The 15,050-nt window shown below is 39.2% G+C and overlaps 3 protein-coding genes across 5 annotated transcripts; all 3 read left to right on the plus strand.

Annotated features, from left to right (window-relative positions):
* The first annotated feature begins 326 nt into the window (after positions 1–326).
* RabX1 (RAS oncogene family member RabX1) lies at positions 327–2,153 on the plus strand. Of its 2 annotated transcripts, none has more exons than XM_011309797.1 (3): positions 327–609; positions 1,162–1,618; positions 1,890–2,153. In XM_011309797.1, the coding sequence occupies exons 1-3, from the start codon at positions 567–569 to the stop codon at positions 2,059–2,061; spliced, it is 672 nt and encodes a 223-aa protein (XP_011308099.1). In that variant the 5' UTR covers positions 327–566; the 3' UTR covers positions 2,062–2,153. The 2 variants fall into 2 exon arrangements, with proteins under 2 accessions (XP_011308099.1, XP_011308100.1); XM_011309798.1 differs by having other exon boundaries at positions 1,893–2,153.
* A 2,421-nt stretch (positions 2,154–4,574) lies between these two features.
* On the plus strand, positions 4,575–6,873 carry LOC105269541 (uncharacterized). The gene is made up of 4 exons (XM_011309878.1): positions 4,575–5,012; positions 5,120–5,255; positions 5,890–6,690; positions 6,870–6,873. The coding sequence occupies exons 1-4, from the start codon at positions 4,874–4,876 to the stop codon at positions 6,871–6,873; spliced, it is 1,080 nt and encodes a 359-aa protein (XP_011308180.1). The 5' UTR covers positions 4,575–4,873.
* Positions 6,874–7,102: 229 nt separating this feature from the next.
* Positions 7,103–14,956, plus strand: LOC105269498 (uncharacterized). Of its 2 annotated transcripts, none has more exons than XM_011309808.1 (10): positions 7,103–7,181; positions 9,502–9,640; positions 10,307–10,956; positions 11,128–11,539; positions 11,649–11,839; positions 11,955–12,093; positions 12,405–12,622; positions 12,701–12,860; positions 13,047–13,725; positions 13,830–14,956. In XM_011309808.1, the coding sequence occupies exons 1-10, from the start codon at positions 7,124–7,126 to the stop codon at positions 14,406–14,408; spliced, it is 3,225 nt and encodes a 1,074-aa protein (XP_011308110.1). In that variant the 5' UTR covers positions 7,103–7,123; the 3' UTR covers positions 14,409–14,956. The 2 variants fall into 2 exon arrangements, with proteins under 2 accessions (XP_011308110.1, XP_011308109.1); XM_011309807.1 differs by lacking the exon at positions 7,103–7,181 and adding an exon at positions 8,817–9,022.
* The last annotated feature ends 94 nt before the right edge of the window (positions 14,957–15,050 follow it).

A 15,050-nucleotide genomic window follows, 5' to 3' on the forward strand; every position in this document is an offset into this window, starting at 1 on the left:
AGTTAAAAAAAAACCCTGCAATCTATTAAAAAAAATAAAACCAGAATTTTAAATCTCATCGTATAAATGCTTTAAAAAAAATATATAAAATGTCCTTGAACTTCCAAAAAATTGAAAATTCGTGAAAATAATTTACTTCAATATTTTTCCTTCAATAATTTACTTACATTTTTTATTCAAAAAATATAAACATTTTTTACCCAAAATTTGAGTGCTAACCCAGAGAGTAGGAGAATTTCCAGCTGACCGTTGGTAATTTGTCGACGTAGTCCCCCCAGGTGTCTGCAGTGCTCCAGGAGATGTCAGTGTGCGTTCAAGAGGTGATTTCTGTTGACAGTGCAGCATCGACTCGAGGCGAGCTCATTATTCCACCTTGGCTCTGTCAATGATCACAAGGTTACGACCGGATTGACATCAACAATCAAACGTGACCGTGACTCCCAAATGTTGGAAAGACAACAGACCTGCACAATTATTCATCCCCAACAATCAAAAATAATAACACGAAAAGATCAGGTGGTCCTGATTCTGATTAATCAATGGATTGACAACTCCAGACAGAAATCATGAGGACTCTGGAGAGTAAAGTGGTGGTCCTGGGGTCCCAGGGTGAGTAAATAAATAAATTACTATTCAGTTTATCCCTGGATGATTGATCGTATTGTTACCGGAATTACATAACCTGTAATCAATTCCGGAAATACCTAGAATGTCACGTCAGTGTTTGGACGTTATCACCAAGCGGCCTATTCTCGACACTTGGGAATGTAATCCATGAACGAATATTTGGGAATTATATTCCCTTGAGAACTCTGATTTCTAAATAAAAGTCATCAACAAACAGTTCGTTCTTTCACGGATTACGTTCCATTCACGAAAGACATTTCCCATTCGTCGAGAATAGGTCCCCAGAACTCGAGCTTTCTCGGGGAATTTTCACTATTGGAAAATTTGATTTATAGTGAATCGGGAAAAATCCACTTGCCACCAATGTACAATCTCACAGAACATCTCTTGAAAAAAAAGGAAAGTCAATGAAATTGAATTTTTCCCTTTAATCAACTCCTTGCGGTAGCAAAAAAAAATATTACAAGTTAGAAAAACTCGGGAAAACTTCCGATTAGGGTATAAATATTTGTTCGATGGAATTTTCTGTTGAAGGGGTCGGAAAAACTAGTATGATAAAGAGATACGCAGGGGATGATCTCAATCGGCCGAGTCCCACGGTTGGTGCGTCATTCTTCACCTGTAGGATAAATCTTCAGGATGTTAGGGTGAAATTGCAAGTGTGGGACACAGCGGGACAGGAAAGATTCAGATCTATGGCACCGATGTACTACAGGCACGCAAATGCTGCTGTTCTTGTTTTCGATATCACACAGTATAAAACATTTACAGCGATAAAGACTTGGGTGAATGAGTTGAAGAGAAATATTGAGGAGCCTATGGTGCTTGTACTTGTGGGGAATAAATGCGATTTGGCTGAAGAGAGGAGTGTTGACCCCGAGGAGGGAAGAACGTATGCGACAATTATCGGTGCCTCTTATCACGAGACCTCCGCCTTGCACGACGAGGGGATTGGAAAAGTATTCTTGACTATTGCTTGTGAACTTTTGAGGTAGACTATTTATTTTCAATGCAGTTTCAGTAATACAGTGGGTGCTCGAAGTTCTAGAATCTAGAGTAATTAATCGAATTGTAGAATTTACTCTTTAATAACATTTTTGTAATTCGACTATATATTTTTTTCTCTACTTTTTAAAAATAAAATCAGAACGGTTTTATTGAAATATATTATCAATTGGAGGATATTTATAGTTGATTCATTGTTAATTAATTATTCGACTTGACAGAGAGCTGATGATTCAGTATTTCTATTTTTATGCCAGCAGATTAACTGACGGAAAAACGGAGTCACCACATCTGCGTGTCCAGGATTCCCCGAGTTCTGGGTTCGGTAGTTCAGATTCGGAGTATCCTCTGACACCATCTAGTGAGGAGAGCCTCGCGAATGCGTCAATTGCACACGGAATCCACGAGAAACCACCGGCTTGTTGTTAACTCTCTCCCAAAATTCAAGATCTACTCCGATTACTTGTACATTACTAGACCTAAGTATTCGAGACTCAGACTATTACAGAGAAAAATTTGTTCATTGACTTAGAGAACTTCACTGATTATGCCACAGCACAAGTTCGCGCATCACCTACTGATTTCGCTGTATAATTTCTTTGTATAAATATGAAATCATTATTTTTCTATTTAACTTGAATAAAACTGAATTTATTAAAAAAAAAAACACAAAATCTTTTCGTTCTCCCTGCTGACGTGGAATAGTTCGGAATTATGTCATGGAAATTTTCGATAACTTGATGGAATTTCATGAAAATAATTCCCGATATTTCACAACATGTGAAATTATTTCGAACAAGAAAATTTCAAGAGTATGACCACACACTCATAATAAATCGAGGCTGAGATAAAGATATTCATGAGGTCGTCGTGCTCATACAATGTCCAAGGTGGCGTTGAAGTGAATAAATAGGATCTCCCTGGGAAAAAAAATGCCAGCGCAATTGCCGAAGCGTTAAAAGGAATGAATTCTGAACTCCTGTTTCTCTCACGACTGTGTCAGCCAATTCCCGTATGATTTCACGTATATCATCGCGCCTGACGCATTAGAAAATTCATTCCAGCTGTAGTAGAATGCGATTTGCACAGGTGATATTTATTTTCTTACCGCACTTAATCCCTCACCGGATGTCGATGAATGAAATCCGGTGGCTGTTGGGTTCACAGAGAGGATTACAACGACTGAAATAACTCGCGGAATTAGTATATGTCAGCAAAATATTATTATCAGAATATTACCTCACGATGGAAGACATCCAAAAAAAAATAAATAAATAAATCCTAGAAATATAAATCGTAGAAAAAAAAATAAATCCTATTTTCATATCTCAATTGAATTCAATCTTTTTTTGGACTCATAAAGAGGTCCGCTACTCAGAATTCACGAGCTTTCCTGAGAATTAAAAAAAAAAATTCACTTTCATCGATTTTCAAAAAAAAATATATTTTCATCGATTTAAAAAAAAAAATATTTTAATCGATTTTCGAAAAAAAAAATTATTTTCATGTCTCAATTGAATCCACTCTTCCTTCGGACGTATTGAGAGGTACGCTACTCAGATCTCACGATTTTCCCGAGAATTTTCAAAAAAATTCATTTTCATCGATTTTCGAAAAAAAAAATTTTTCATCGATTTTCGAAAAAAAAATTATTTTCATGTCTTAATTGAATTCAATTTTTTTTTGGACTCATTGAAAGGTCCACTACTCAGAACCCACGAATTTTCCCGAGAATTTTCGCGACCTTATAATAAATAAAATCAATCAATTTAAAATAAATCAATTCTCCCGATTTTTCCAATTAAAAACCAATTTTTCAACGTCAATATTTTGTCGCAATTTTTCTTTATCAACTTTTTAATTAAAAGAGGATATTGAACGTCTCCGAGATGACGGAATCCTCCACCAATTAAATAATGAGCCTAGGTCCCACTCCTTCATGCGTAAACCGATAAAGAATAAAAACAATACGCGATGGAGTTAAGGAGCGAGAAGAAAAACAGGAACGATGCGTCATTTTGATGTACCCCGTGATCCTTCAAGCGTGAAGTCTTCCACTTTGGATTTATCTGTCAAATTTTCACTCATAAGGTACTGAGTATTCGTTCTGCCATGTTCTTCTACAATTTCCAATCATTTTTTCATATCTCCAATCTACCAAATTTCTACATTACAAGCGCCGAAAATCCTAATGTAGAAATTCTACGAATTTTCCAATAATTTTCACCGAATCTTTAAATTTTCAATGTTATTTAACTCCAGTTATTATTATTATTATATAATTGCACTGCTAATTTTGGAAAATCGGAAATTTGTAGAGAATCGAGAAAAATAAGCTTTTTTACTATTTAATTTATTGGAATCAAAATTTGTTTAAAAAAATTGAATTAAATAACGAATGATGATGTGAAAATGAAAAGTGGTCCTTATCTATTTGAAAAACTATTAGTTTCACTTCCCATTGAAAATGATTATTTATAATATCGCGTGCGTTTAATGATCCAAGTCGCTTGATTCATCTCTCAAACGTTGGAAAATCGGTCTGACAATCCAAACAATGGACACTAAAATGTTCTTCATGAAGTCCATCAGTTCGTCGCACCTCTAGTTGCACCAAGTCCCAGCGATTATCCCCAAGTAATTGCGACATTACTCAATAGGAAGAGACGGACACGACACTCCCTTCGTCCCGATAAAAAAATCACCTCAATGGAATGATTATCCAGCCCTACAATTAGTACCTGGAAATCGAGTGAAACTCAGTGCATCAATGACTGCCCGATGGTGCACCTGGGGTATCTTTCATGAGCCCTGGTTTAATCTCTCGGGTTGATGACTTGCAGGTCGTTAAATGATGAATAATTACTCCTTGGAATGGGTATAAGAGCCTGATGCACCTGATACCTTCAGTTCAGAGCACATCGTCGGGACAATTGTTGTTGGGGGAAAGTGTAACGATTCTCGTGAGAATTCATGTGAAACTCGGTTTAATTGCGAGTGCATAACGTCTAGTGCAGATTCAGTTTGTCTAGTGAGATGATGTACAACTGAAAAAAAAATTTACTGTGGTATTTTCATTAAAATTGTGTCCATAAAAAATAATATTCGATAAGACAATCGTTAATTCGTCTTGTGATCGAGTTGACATCTAGATCTGAAGTGTAGAATATTTCGATAAATACGGAGAAAAAATAATTTTCACCTGCAATGATAGACTCACGGTTTCCACTGGCAACTGGAGATGAAGAATCAGATGGATAAAGCTGGAGGCTTTCTAGGAAGAGGAGTTTATCTTATTTTCCTGGGGTTATCGAGTCTCCTGGATGATGGCCACAGCCTGGATCTCACCATTGACAATCGCCTCTTCGTCGTTCCCCCTGGTAAATCCCTTGCCAATTCCGTTGTTAATTACCTGATCATTAAAACGGCGAGTTGTGGAGATTCGCGAAGATTCCGGGAGCGGATATTAATTGTTCTTTTTTGTCAGATTGCTACGCTAGGGTATCTATTGGCTCTCGTCTCGCTGATTCATTAGTTATTTCGACGAGTCAGGTAAATACTGCTGGAGATTGCGAAGCCGCTTGTTCGGCCAACGGCACTTCCTGCAGTTCATTCAGTTTCGGGTAAGCTGATACTTTCAAGGTACAATGAGGTTTAACAATCTTAATGGCCTTGTGAAATAATTGTCAAGAGAAATAATTTTTTATGTAATCTTATGGTTTTGTTAATGGAATGTCATCTGTAAATTATTTAAATTCTGTTCAGTCCTCGATATTAAATTAAATTGAAACTAAAATAATAATTGAATATTAATATCCCAAGAAAAATTACCAGAATAATTAATCGAATTACTGAAATTACTCAGTAAGTGAAGATTACGAAATTAAAGGATTAGAGTGAAACGTCAAGTAAATAAGTGAAGTTTCGAATTTAATTCGAATTCAATTTGGAAAATATATATATATTTATTTCGCTTGTGTAGGGACGGGGGTAAAAGATGGAGAGCCTTTTTATTTTTTCCCACGCATAATTGATAAATGCTGCTTAAGAATCTTAATTACCTCGTGAAAACATTGGAGAGAAGTCGAAATTTATGATGTGAAATTTGTTTCAAGTCTCTTTGTCTCTGGCTTTCAATAAAAATATTCAAGGACTCGCGGAATTCTTCAAAAATTATAAAATTATGTAATCAATAAATTCATTAAAAATCGGTAATCAAGTGAGTCGACGGTAGAGATTAATTAATTTATGCTTTAGAATTGGAAACAGAGGGAATGGAACTTGCGTATTGGGATCTCGAGCTCCTGATGGTCGATTGGACCTTCAGCGAGATCCTAATTACGACGTGTACGTCAAAGGAAAAATTTCCTTGAGGGGATGCCAAGCGAGGACTGGTACGTCCTTCGTAATCCCGAGTACACCAGGCCCACCTCCAGGAAATCAGAATGGTGGAGACCCTGGGCCTCTCAGCATCAACGCAGACAGATCTCAGAGATTATTCGGCAACAGCAGTCTCCTCTCAACTTTCGGGAACTCTATCTTCAATCGAAACAGGAATAATCGAAGTGGAATAATCAGGAATCCCTTCGATTTCACCAGTGATGATCGACTCAGAATTTCTGACATTCTCCAGAACAAAAAGGGCCGCAGGACCCAAGACTACGAGAAATCAGGGGATGAAAAGAGTCACTTCCAGTGGAAGTTCCCCGATGACAGCTGGAGTCCTGATAGCGCCTTCGGGTGGCACCAGGTCGTTCAGCCTTTCAATCCCTTTCCAATTCCTTCTAAAAATCACTTCGAACATCCTGATTACAGTAATTATGGGGAGCTCAGTGGTAATCATGATTTTTTGGGGATCGAGGGAGAAAGCCTCGGGGACACCTTCGGGAGGAGACTGAACCCGAAGATTTATGGAGGTCCCCAGGTGTCCACGCTTTTAAAAAAAGATAAACCTGAAGCCGGTGGTGATGATTATGTCTCTGCGTTTGATGACACCTTTGGCTTCGGCCAGAGGCTGACGCAATCAGACAGGGCTAATGATTTTTTAATTTACCCAAGGTAATTCCCCGAGTTCGTACTTTAATTGGAAAAATTACGCCCGACGGAATTTTCAGTTTTCAAGGATTAAATTTCCGGTTCTTCTCGAATATTTATTCTTCAATTTTTCAGCTGAAAAATAAATCCCTCTTCTAATTCTAAATAAATAATTCCGAATTATGAACTTCATTTTGTTTTAGTTAAAAAAATTCAATCGAATTTTTCAATTTCTAACAATAACTCATAAATAACCATAAAAATAATTCAATAATTAATTGCTTAATTACCAAATGATAAATTCAATTACTTCAATTGATTAATCAAGGGATTGAATCACTTGGATTAATTTAGATAAATGAAATTCGTTGGAAAAATTTTTGATAGCGAGTGGAAAAATAATAAATTAATCGGTGCATTGACGAATTTTCCAAGTGCATCGAGGGGACGTCCATCAATGGAGGAAAATGACGTGCCTGATGTGAGCGCATACGATCCGACAAATGAGGCAAAAGGTGAGTTACATCGGACAATTTAATTGGCATGACTCGGGTAAGTGCAAATGGCCTGCACGCGCACATGAACTCGTATCCGCTGTTCATTTGCACTGGACTAATCGACGAATCCGCAGGTGGAAACTACGGCATTGACACGGTTTCTAACTGCTTCACCTCGCGCTTCGTGAATCGCGAATCGCGAATCTCTCTCTGGGGCGTTTCCGCTTGCCCATCGTGAACACAATAATACGTTGTTGTTAATGAACAACGTAAATGACTTTTTTTTTCTGTCCGACGTTTATCCCGGGCCAGGATGTCTCCGTCATTTATTTACAATCCAGCGATTTGTTATGTAAAATTATCGGGGATTTTTTGCAATTAGAGATGCTTAATTGAATGATTTTTCAAGGGGAACGAGAAAAATTGCCGAGGAATTTTTTAATCTTCGGTGGGAGAACAAAGGGACGGCGTTCCCAACGGAGAGTAAGAGTTCTGACGAAAGGGAGAGGTTTCCGATTTTTTTTTTATTTATTTAAATATCCACGGAAATGAAAATCAATAAATAAATTGATAAACTGAACCTAAAAAAACCTGAGGCATCACCTAATTTTTATTTATACAATAAGTTATGTAATTGTTATATAGTTCAGTTATTTGTTTATTAGTAATTAATTATCCATTGATTATTTTCACGTGAGAGCAAAATTTATTGGTAAAATCAATAGTTTTATTTCCTCAATACTTGTTATTAGATCTGTAGATCGATAAGTTCTCATTATTTCGAAGGATTCTCCTAGCACTTGATGGAAATATTTCTTTTGTCTAGAACTGATGATTTCACAACCGGAATTGACTAATAGATATTTTTGGCTGACCCTGTGTTGAAAAATTATGAAAAAATGTGAAGACGGTGGGAAAAGTGGGGGATTTCTTCACACGACAATTTGTCCGAGGAATTTTTAAACTCCGGAGAATCGTGTTACAATTTTATTTCTTTATTCTCGAAGGGGATATCTTCGTTGAACGATCCAGGATGTCATCGTAACCACAAACATAAACAATAATCTCGAAACAATAATCTGAAATAATTAGGGGAACGCGAAGAACTTTCAAGGCTGATTTCCTTTCTAAAAAAATGATCTCACATTACTGAAATGATTAATCATCGAACTTTATGCCAGTGCGATTGTTATCAATGAGCACTCATTTGTTATCAGCAATAGTGCACTGTTGTTTTTTTTTTTAATCCATAAATAATGTGGCGGTGATTCCCATGCGACATTTTCACAGAAAAATTCAATGGTGGAATAATGGAATATTTAATGTCTTAATGAAAATTTTGATTTGTCATTTTTTTCTTTGGAGTTTATGGACAATTGAATAATTTTTTTCGGAGTAAAAAAAATGTTTCCCCCGAAAAAATTGGTGGAAACGAAAATTCCTCGAAGCAATTGGAAACTGATTAGCTCTGGTATCCCGAGGTGACAATGAGATGATAAAATCACTGTTATTACGTGAACAGTAGAGACTGGTTTGATGATCGTACATTACTCCTCCCCCAGGCACCTCCCACTATTCCCACGGAAACGTTCACTTTTCCATATAAAACGATGCGAACCTGTAATTTTGCTGTTATTTTTTCAATTTCTCATTCATCCAATCCTCTCATCCTCGGCGATGTCTTCGGATGTCATCGATTACCTCCGATGACGATAAACTGTCGACGATTCGGGGTTTTTATAATCAATTAGTTCTAGTGATCGGCAAAATGTGGTGGTTTATTTTTCTTGTGACTCTCTTCGGAAAATCCGCGTGCTTCGGTGAAGTTATCATTGTGCGCGATTCTGATTGTGACGATCGTAAGTTCATCAGCAGTAAAAGAAGGATTTCAAAGACCTCAATCATTTGTATTAAAAAATATTGTCCCAATCGATCAAAAAAATCATCGAAAATCATTGGATATTCTCGATGAATCTAAAAAATTTTGCATCAACCCGAAAAATTCCTGCAATTTTTTAATTCGTCCGATAATTAATGCCAGAGCAACAAACTCAGTCAATGATAATAATTGCAGAATTAATTGAGAATTCCCGTCGATTAATCTCGAAAACTACCGATTTTAGGGTGAAACACCACTGCACCTTTTCTGTCAGAAATTTAATCAGCTGTAAAAAATTCCTCTAAAGTTTTCTTCTGGAATCGATAGGTTTCGAGATAATTCGATAGATAAGAGCTATGGGAATTTCATATCACTTTATCAGTGCAGTACAGAGTTGCGCGTAATCGATGGTAATTTTCAAATTTTTCCAATCAAGTGATGGACTTCTTGAATTTATAGCATGCTTTCGCCGATTGCTCTCCGGCAAAAGAATCGTCGATCCTTACATAAAACGAGTGATGGAATGCGAGAGACTTCACGATTGTCATCGGATGTGCGAATACGAAAGAGGATTCACGTGCGAGGGATTCAATTATCGGTGAGAACAATTAAAAACAATTAAATCCCAATCCCCACTTGATCCACCAACTCTCCAAAAATTAAAAATTCAATTAAATAATAAATAGCAATAGAATTAAATAATTCAAGATAATCTCCGCATTGTTTTTACAGTCATCAATTTTTTTTTACATTATGAAACATTTTTTATATCACATACAAACAATTCGTTTATCAATGCAGATATTTTTTTTTTCTCGTGAGGACTGCAAAATAATAAGAAAATATCCGACATGACGACTATTATCCACGGTTGGCATATTTCCGCAGTCGAAACGAGACGTATCTGGGTTATCCCATAATGACGTTTGCACGCATGTAGAGTATGCAATCGAGCATTGTTTATCCCCATTGAATTGCATCAGAGCGGATGTAATTTGACGGGTGTCATCAGTCCCCATAAAAAGCCGACAATCATCCGATCGATAGTTCAAGCAGTCGATCTGTAGAAATTTGCGGGGAGATGTCGTCTCAGGGAATGATCTAGCATTTTCACCGGATGATTTTTCTGATGATTTTGATACGTTTCATTAAAATCCCTTAAAGTCGATTGATTAATTATTAAATCAGAATGATTTAATGCCAATCATATCGAGTCCATATCATATTCATATCAATTCATATCGATCAATCGATCTGTTATCAGATCTCATGCAGGTGCGAAGGGAATGTGCGAGTTGTCATCGACACCTCCCACTCAGGTAGACGTGAATCGGGATTTCATATCGGATCCTAGGTACGACTACTACGAGAGGGACTGGACGAGGCGAAGATGTGAGAGGAGGAGGGACAAGGTCCAACCTGATTCGAGAGACTGGTGGGGAGAGTCCGATGGACGTCGACCCGTCTGGACACCACGGGGATCAGCTGGATCTGGACACTACATCCCTCCAGTGACTCCAGCCCCTCCAGGAGGCACTGGACCCCTTCCCTACGGAGGGACCTTCATGGGTCGAACGAAGCTGACACTCGATTACGATCGCTCACAACCCGATCCCTGGTTCAGGTCCACCGTCCTGGTGAGACCTACCCACCCTCCTCCACTTCCTGTAAGACCCCTTGAGGACAGCTGGCCCACTTTCCCCCAGAGACACGAAACCTACGGCTTCCATCAGAGGGACAGAGACCGAACGCCGATACCTGGGGTCGGATACCCCAGGTATCTACCATCCAGACCCTCCGACCACGGCTACAGCGGCAATGGATATTCCTATGGACGACCTGGGGATGGAATCTGGATGACTGGACGACGTTACGGTCAGAACTACCCCATCCGGAGGATCGGACCTGATCCAGGTGACAAACTATTGATTTAAAAAAAAAATAGTAGGGGACCTTTTTTATCCGGAATTTAATCAGCTAAAAAAAAGTTCTCTCGTGTTTCCCCCTGAAATCGATATCTTCCCAGATAAATCGATGATTAGGATAGCCACTCAACCTGAACCTGAAATTTCGATGTTTTATTAGTGACGAATGAGATTTCCCATTATGTCCCTGACCGGCGAAAGCCGTCGAAGCCTGATCCGGCCGAAGGGTACGGTCCATCCTACGGTGATGGATATCCTGACCACTCAGGACACCCAAAACCTTCACCACGACCGTTGCATCTCGAGCCACCGCATTCAAAGGCTCCTCCAGGCCACGACTCCCAGTACGGACCTTTCCATAATTATGGAGGCGCCTATGGATATGACAGACCTGCAGTACCGAGGGTACCACCAACACCTCCTTCGAGGAGGGCGTGCTCCGTGAGATCCGCTGGAGGATTTCGTCTCGCCAAGGGAATTATCAGGAAGAGTTATCTCACTGCCAATCTGGGGCAGTGCGAGAGTCTCTGTCAGAGTCAGAAGGAGTTCACCTGTTTAACCTTCGCCTACAGGTGGGGAACGTAATTTTAATTGGATAAATAATCGATCTATGTATCGATCTGGTAATAATATGATCTGATGGAATTAAATTCCTGACTTTTTTTGTGATGGAAACCCCAGGTACAATCTGGCTGCAACTTCACCCTCAGATAATTGTCTTCTGTCAGACGCACCCTTGGAGAATCTCATTTTTTACACCGATCTCGAGCCCGACCGCGATTACGACATCTACGCTATAATGATAAATCCAAAGTGGTGTGAGACCCGGGGAAGACCATCGTCGAGCCCCAGACGAACGCGTCCGCCGGATGGTATGAGCGAGCTAGAACTATTTCCCTCAGATATTTAGTATCAGTCATAATCGCAGGAAATGTCTATCGCACTGAACACAATCCAGCGCTTGATGATTGTCTCTGTTTTCTCCAGAATGCTTTTGGAGGGTCAGGACTGGATTTGGAATGCCCCCCGCTGTCGTCAAAAAACCGACCAGAGTCGAGGGCATGGGCGAGTGCCAGGTGCAGTGCGTTCACGCCCGGGATTTCACCTGCAGGAGTTTTGTCTTCAGGTTAATTAACTGACGAGTGAATCTTTGTAATCGGGGAACCACGTCGATTATCTCATAAGATATTGATTTTATGAGAAAACGTCATAAGAACTTTTTTATTCGAAATTTAACAAGCCACAAAAAAGTTATTTACCGTTTAAACCTGAAATTGATAGATTTCGAGATAAATCGACAGTTAAGGAAAGTAAAAATTCGACTTGTCCCACTTTATTAATTATGTGGAGCAGATGAAATTGTTCAACTCAAATCGATAATAATTAATTAATAATATCATTTGGGGAATTTAAAGGTGTAATTGATTTATTTTGAAGATATGACTCTTCGGTAAGTGGTCTTCCCAATTGTTACCTGAGTGACTGGCCAGCGGTGGAAATTGATCCCCACAAAATGCTGGACATGGAGGGAGCAGAGTTGTACGAAAGGGGTAGCTTTGGTCGGGGTTGTGAACCCCATCATCCGATTCCCTCTCCTGATCCCACAACCCCCAGTCGACCAGCCCTCGATTACAAACCTTCGCACACCGATGAAGGTACAATAAATAAATTAATCACTCGTCACTCTTACCGATAAACAACATACCCCCTATCGTTATGAATTTACATGATAGCATCCTGTTATGCTGGTTACGACAGACCCTGCAAATTAACACCTTATGCTATTATATTGACGGCCAAGGTGGACTCGGAGGCTGACTGTCGGAGAAGGTGTACGGTGATGAGGGAGAATGTGGGGAGAAATTCTGCACCTTGTATGTCTTTTAGTTATAAGTGAGTATGAAATTTAATTGCTTCAATAAATTTCCAGTTATTTTAGATGAGATTTGTTAAATAAATTTGTCAATCATTAAATTTTCATTCTCAATTAATTATGCATATATTTACATCACATAGAGTATTGTATATTATATTATTAACGAAGATTGAAAAATGAGGAGTTTTCGTTCACAATCTCAGAATCTCTGGTGACGATATCGAAGACAACTGTCACATGAGTGACGTTCCCACGAGAGACCTGCGTCCAGGTCTCGATTACACCCACGACGAGGAGTACTCCCTGTACGTTTTCAAAGAGCTCGAGCCCAAGTGCGTTCCCTCGAATGAATACTCTTCGAAGCCGTATGCAGACCCAGAGGATCCTTACTACTACGAAGTTACTCCCCTGGACACCAGTAAACCGGGAGAGTCAGACCTGGGGTATCACTACCCGATGCCCCATGACAGACCGAGCAATCCCCAGGACGAGCGGTTCTTCTACCCCCCGGAGTTGATGGTCTTCAATCATTACACGGTGAATGGTCATCCCTGCAAGAGAGGAACTAAGTGCGAGAGACACCCAGTGGCGGGATTCTGGTCCTGTCAGACTGAGGGCTCGGAACCGGACTCCTGGGAGTACTGTTGCGAGCCCTCACACCAGTGCGGATTCTCTCAGGGATCCAGCTACCCCTGGTGCTACGTGGGGGGCTCCAGGGATCAGTGGCGACCGTGCAGTGAGCGATATTTCCCATATTCTTCGAAATCGAGGCCCCCCAGACCTGGAGGACCCTCTAGCAAGTGTCACTACGAGGTCGACTGCGAGGGCAGACACTGGCCTGTTGCCGTTCTTCACGGAGAGGCTCCACCGAGTCATAACTGGGTAATATAGTATTTCAATTCAGAACTTTTTTTGTTCTCGTAGAAAAATTTCAAATTTGTTGTAATCTCATTAATAAGAACTACTATTATATATTTAATCTTCAGGAAATATCTCAAGGTCCTGCCCCAAATGGCACAGACTCAGTAGCTCTAGCAAACACCCACGACCATCGAGGACTAAATGACTCTGAAGAGGTCATACCTTCAGTGAAGGCTATTGAAGACTCGAAAAACTCGACAAACTCCACTACTAGTGGTGTAAAGAAAAGGAGAAGTGAGGGAGTCCTTTTCCCTTTGAGAAGCCTTCCCCAGGAAAAAGCCCCTGAATCATTCCAGAGGCCCAACTCAAGGTTCAGGCCTCTTCCCATTTCCAATTCTTCTCAGAACGGAACCCAGTTTTTTATCACCAGGAGGCTGAACGCCGCATTGTCAACCCAGGAGAGTGAAAAATCGAGGAGTAGGGGAACTGTAGCGAAAATCGAGAGGATTGAGAGACCCACTGAGGGAGGGAACGACGTGCAACGACTCGTCACAGTGTCTAGTAAATCACGAGCTGCACAACATGATTTGAAAATTCGCGTTCCAGTTATTTCTGTTCTTGTTTCTAATTCCACAACCGTTAGGCCGAATTCTAGGCACTGGGTAAAAATGGAGACGATTGGGAGGAATGACTCATCGGTGTGAAATTGTTTTGATGATTTTAGATGCGAAGTCATGACATGAGACAACAATTTTTGATTTGACATTTTTCATTATTAATTAATCTAGGCAATTAGGAATTTAAAGCGCAAACGTCCGAGGCCTTTTTTATATTAGTTGTTTTTTTTTTTTATCGATTATCGATGAAATGGGATTTTATATACAACGAATCTATTTAGATTTGAGGATATTGAATATTTTTTTATTGAGTAGTGAATAGTTTAATTTACGAACAACGAAATGAGATTCTGATTCTGATATCTCTCGATGAGTAACTGATCTATTTAAGGCCAGAAAATAATAATTATGGAAGTTTTTGAAATTTTATTTCATAAGGAAGAAAAATTCGATGAGTGCTTTCGATTTAATTTTTTTCGTTCCATTGAGTTGAAAAATTTTTCATTTTTTTCCATCGCCTCTTGAAACGAGGAAATACTCATCGTCCATAATAAATATTTATTTACCAATGTCCTTGAACATTTGGTCCAGAGCGTTTTCCATGAACAATTATGCAGTTGCCAATGACAATCAACATTAATAAATTAAACAACGCTGAAGGAAACAAAATATTTCCGACAATTTAAGTCAATTTTAATAAATTTTAGGTTTGAACTTATGAGACAGAGA

This window comes from Fopius arisanus, unplaced genomic scaffold (assembly GCF_000806365.1).
Source record: "Fopius arisanus strain USDA-PBARC FA_bdor unplaced genomic scaffold, ASM80636v1 scaffold00070, whole genome shotgun sequence".
NCBI lineage: Eukaryota > Metazoa > Arthropoda > Insecta > Hymenoptera > Braconidae > Fopius > Fopius arisanus.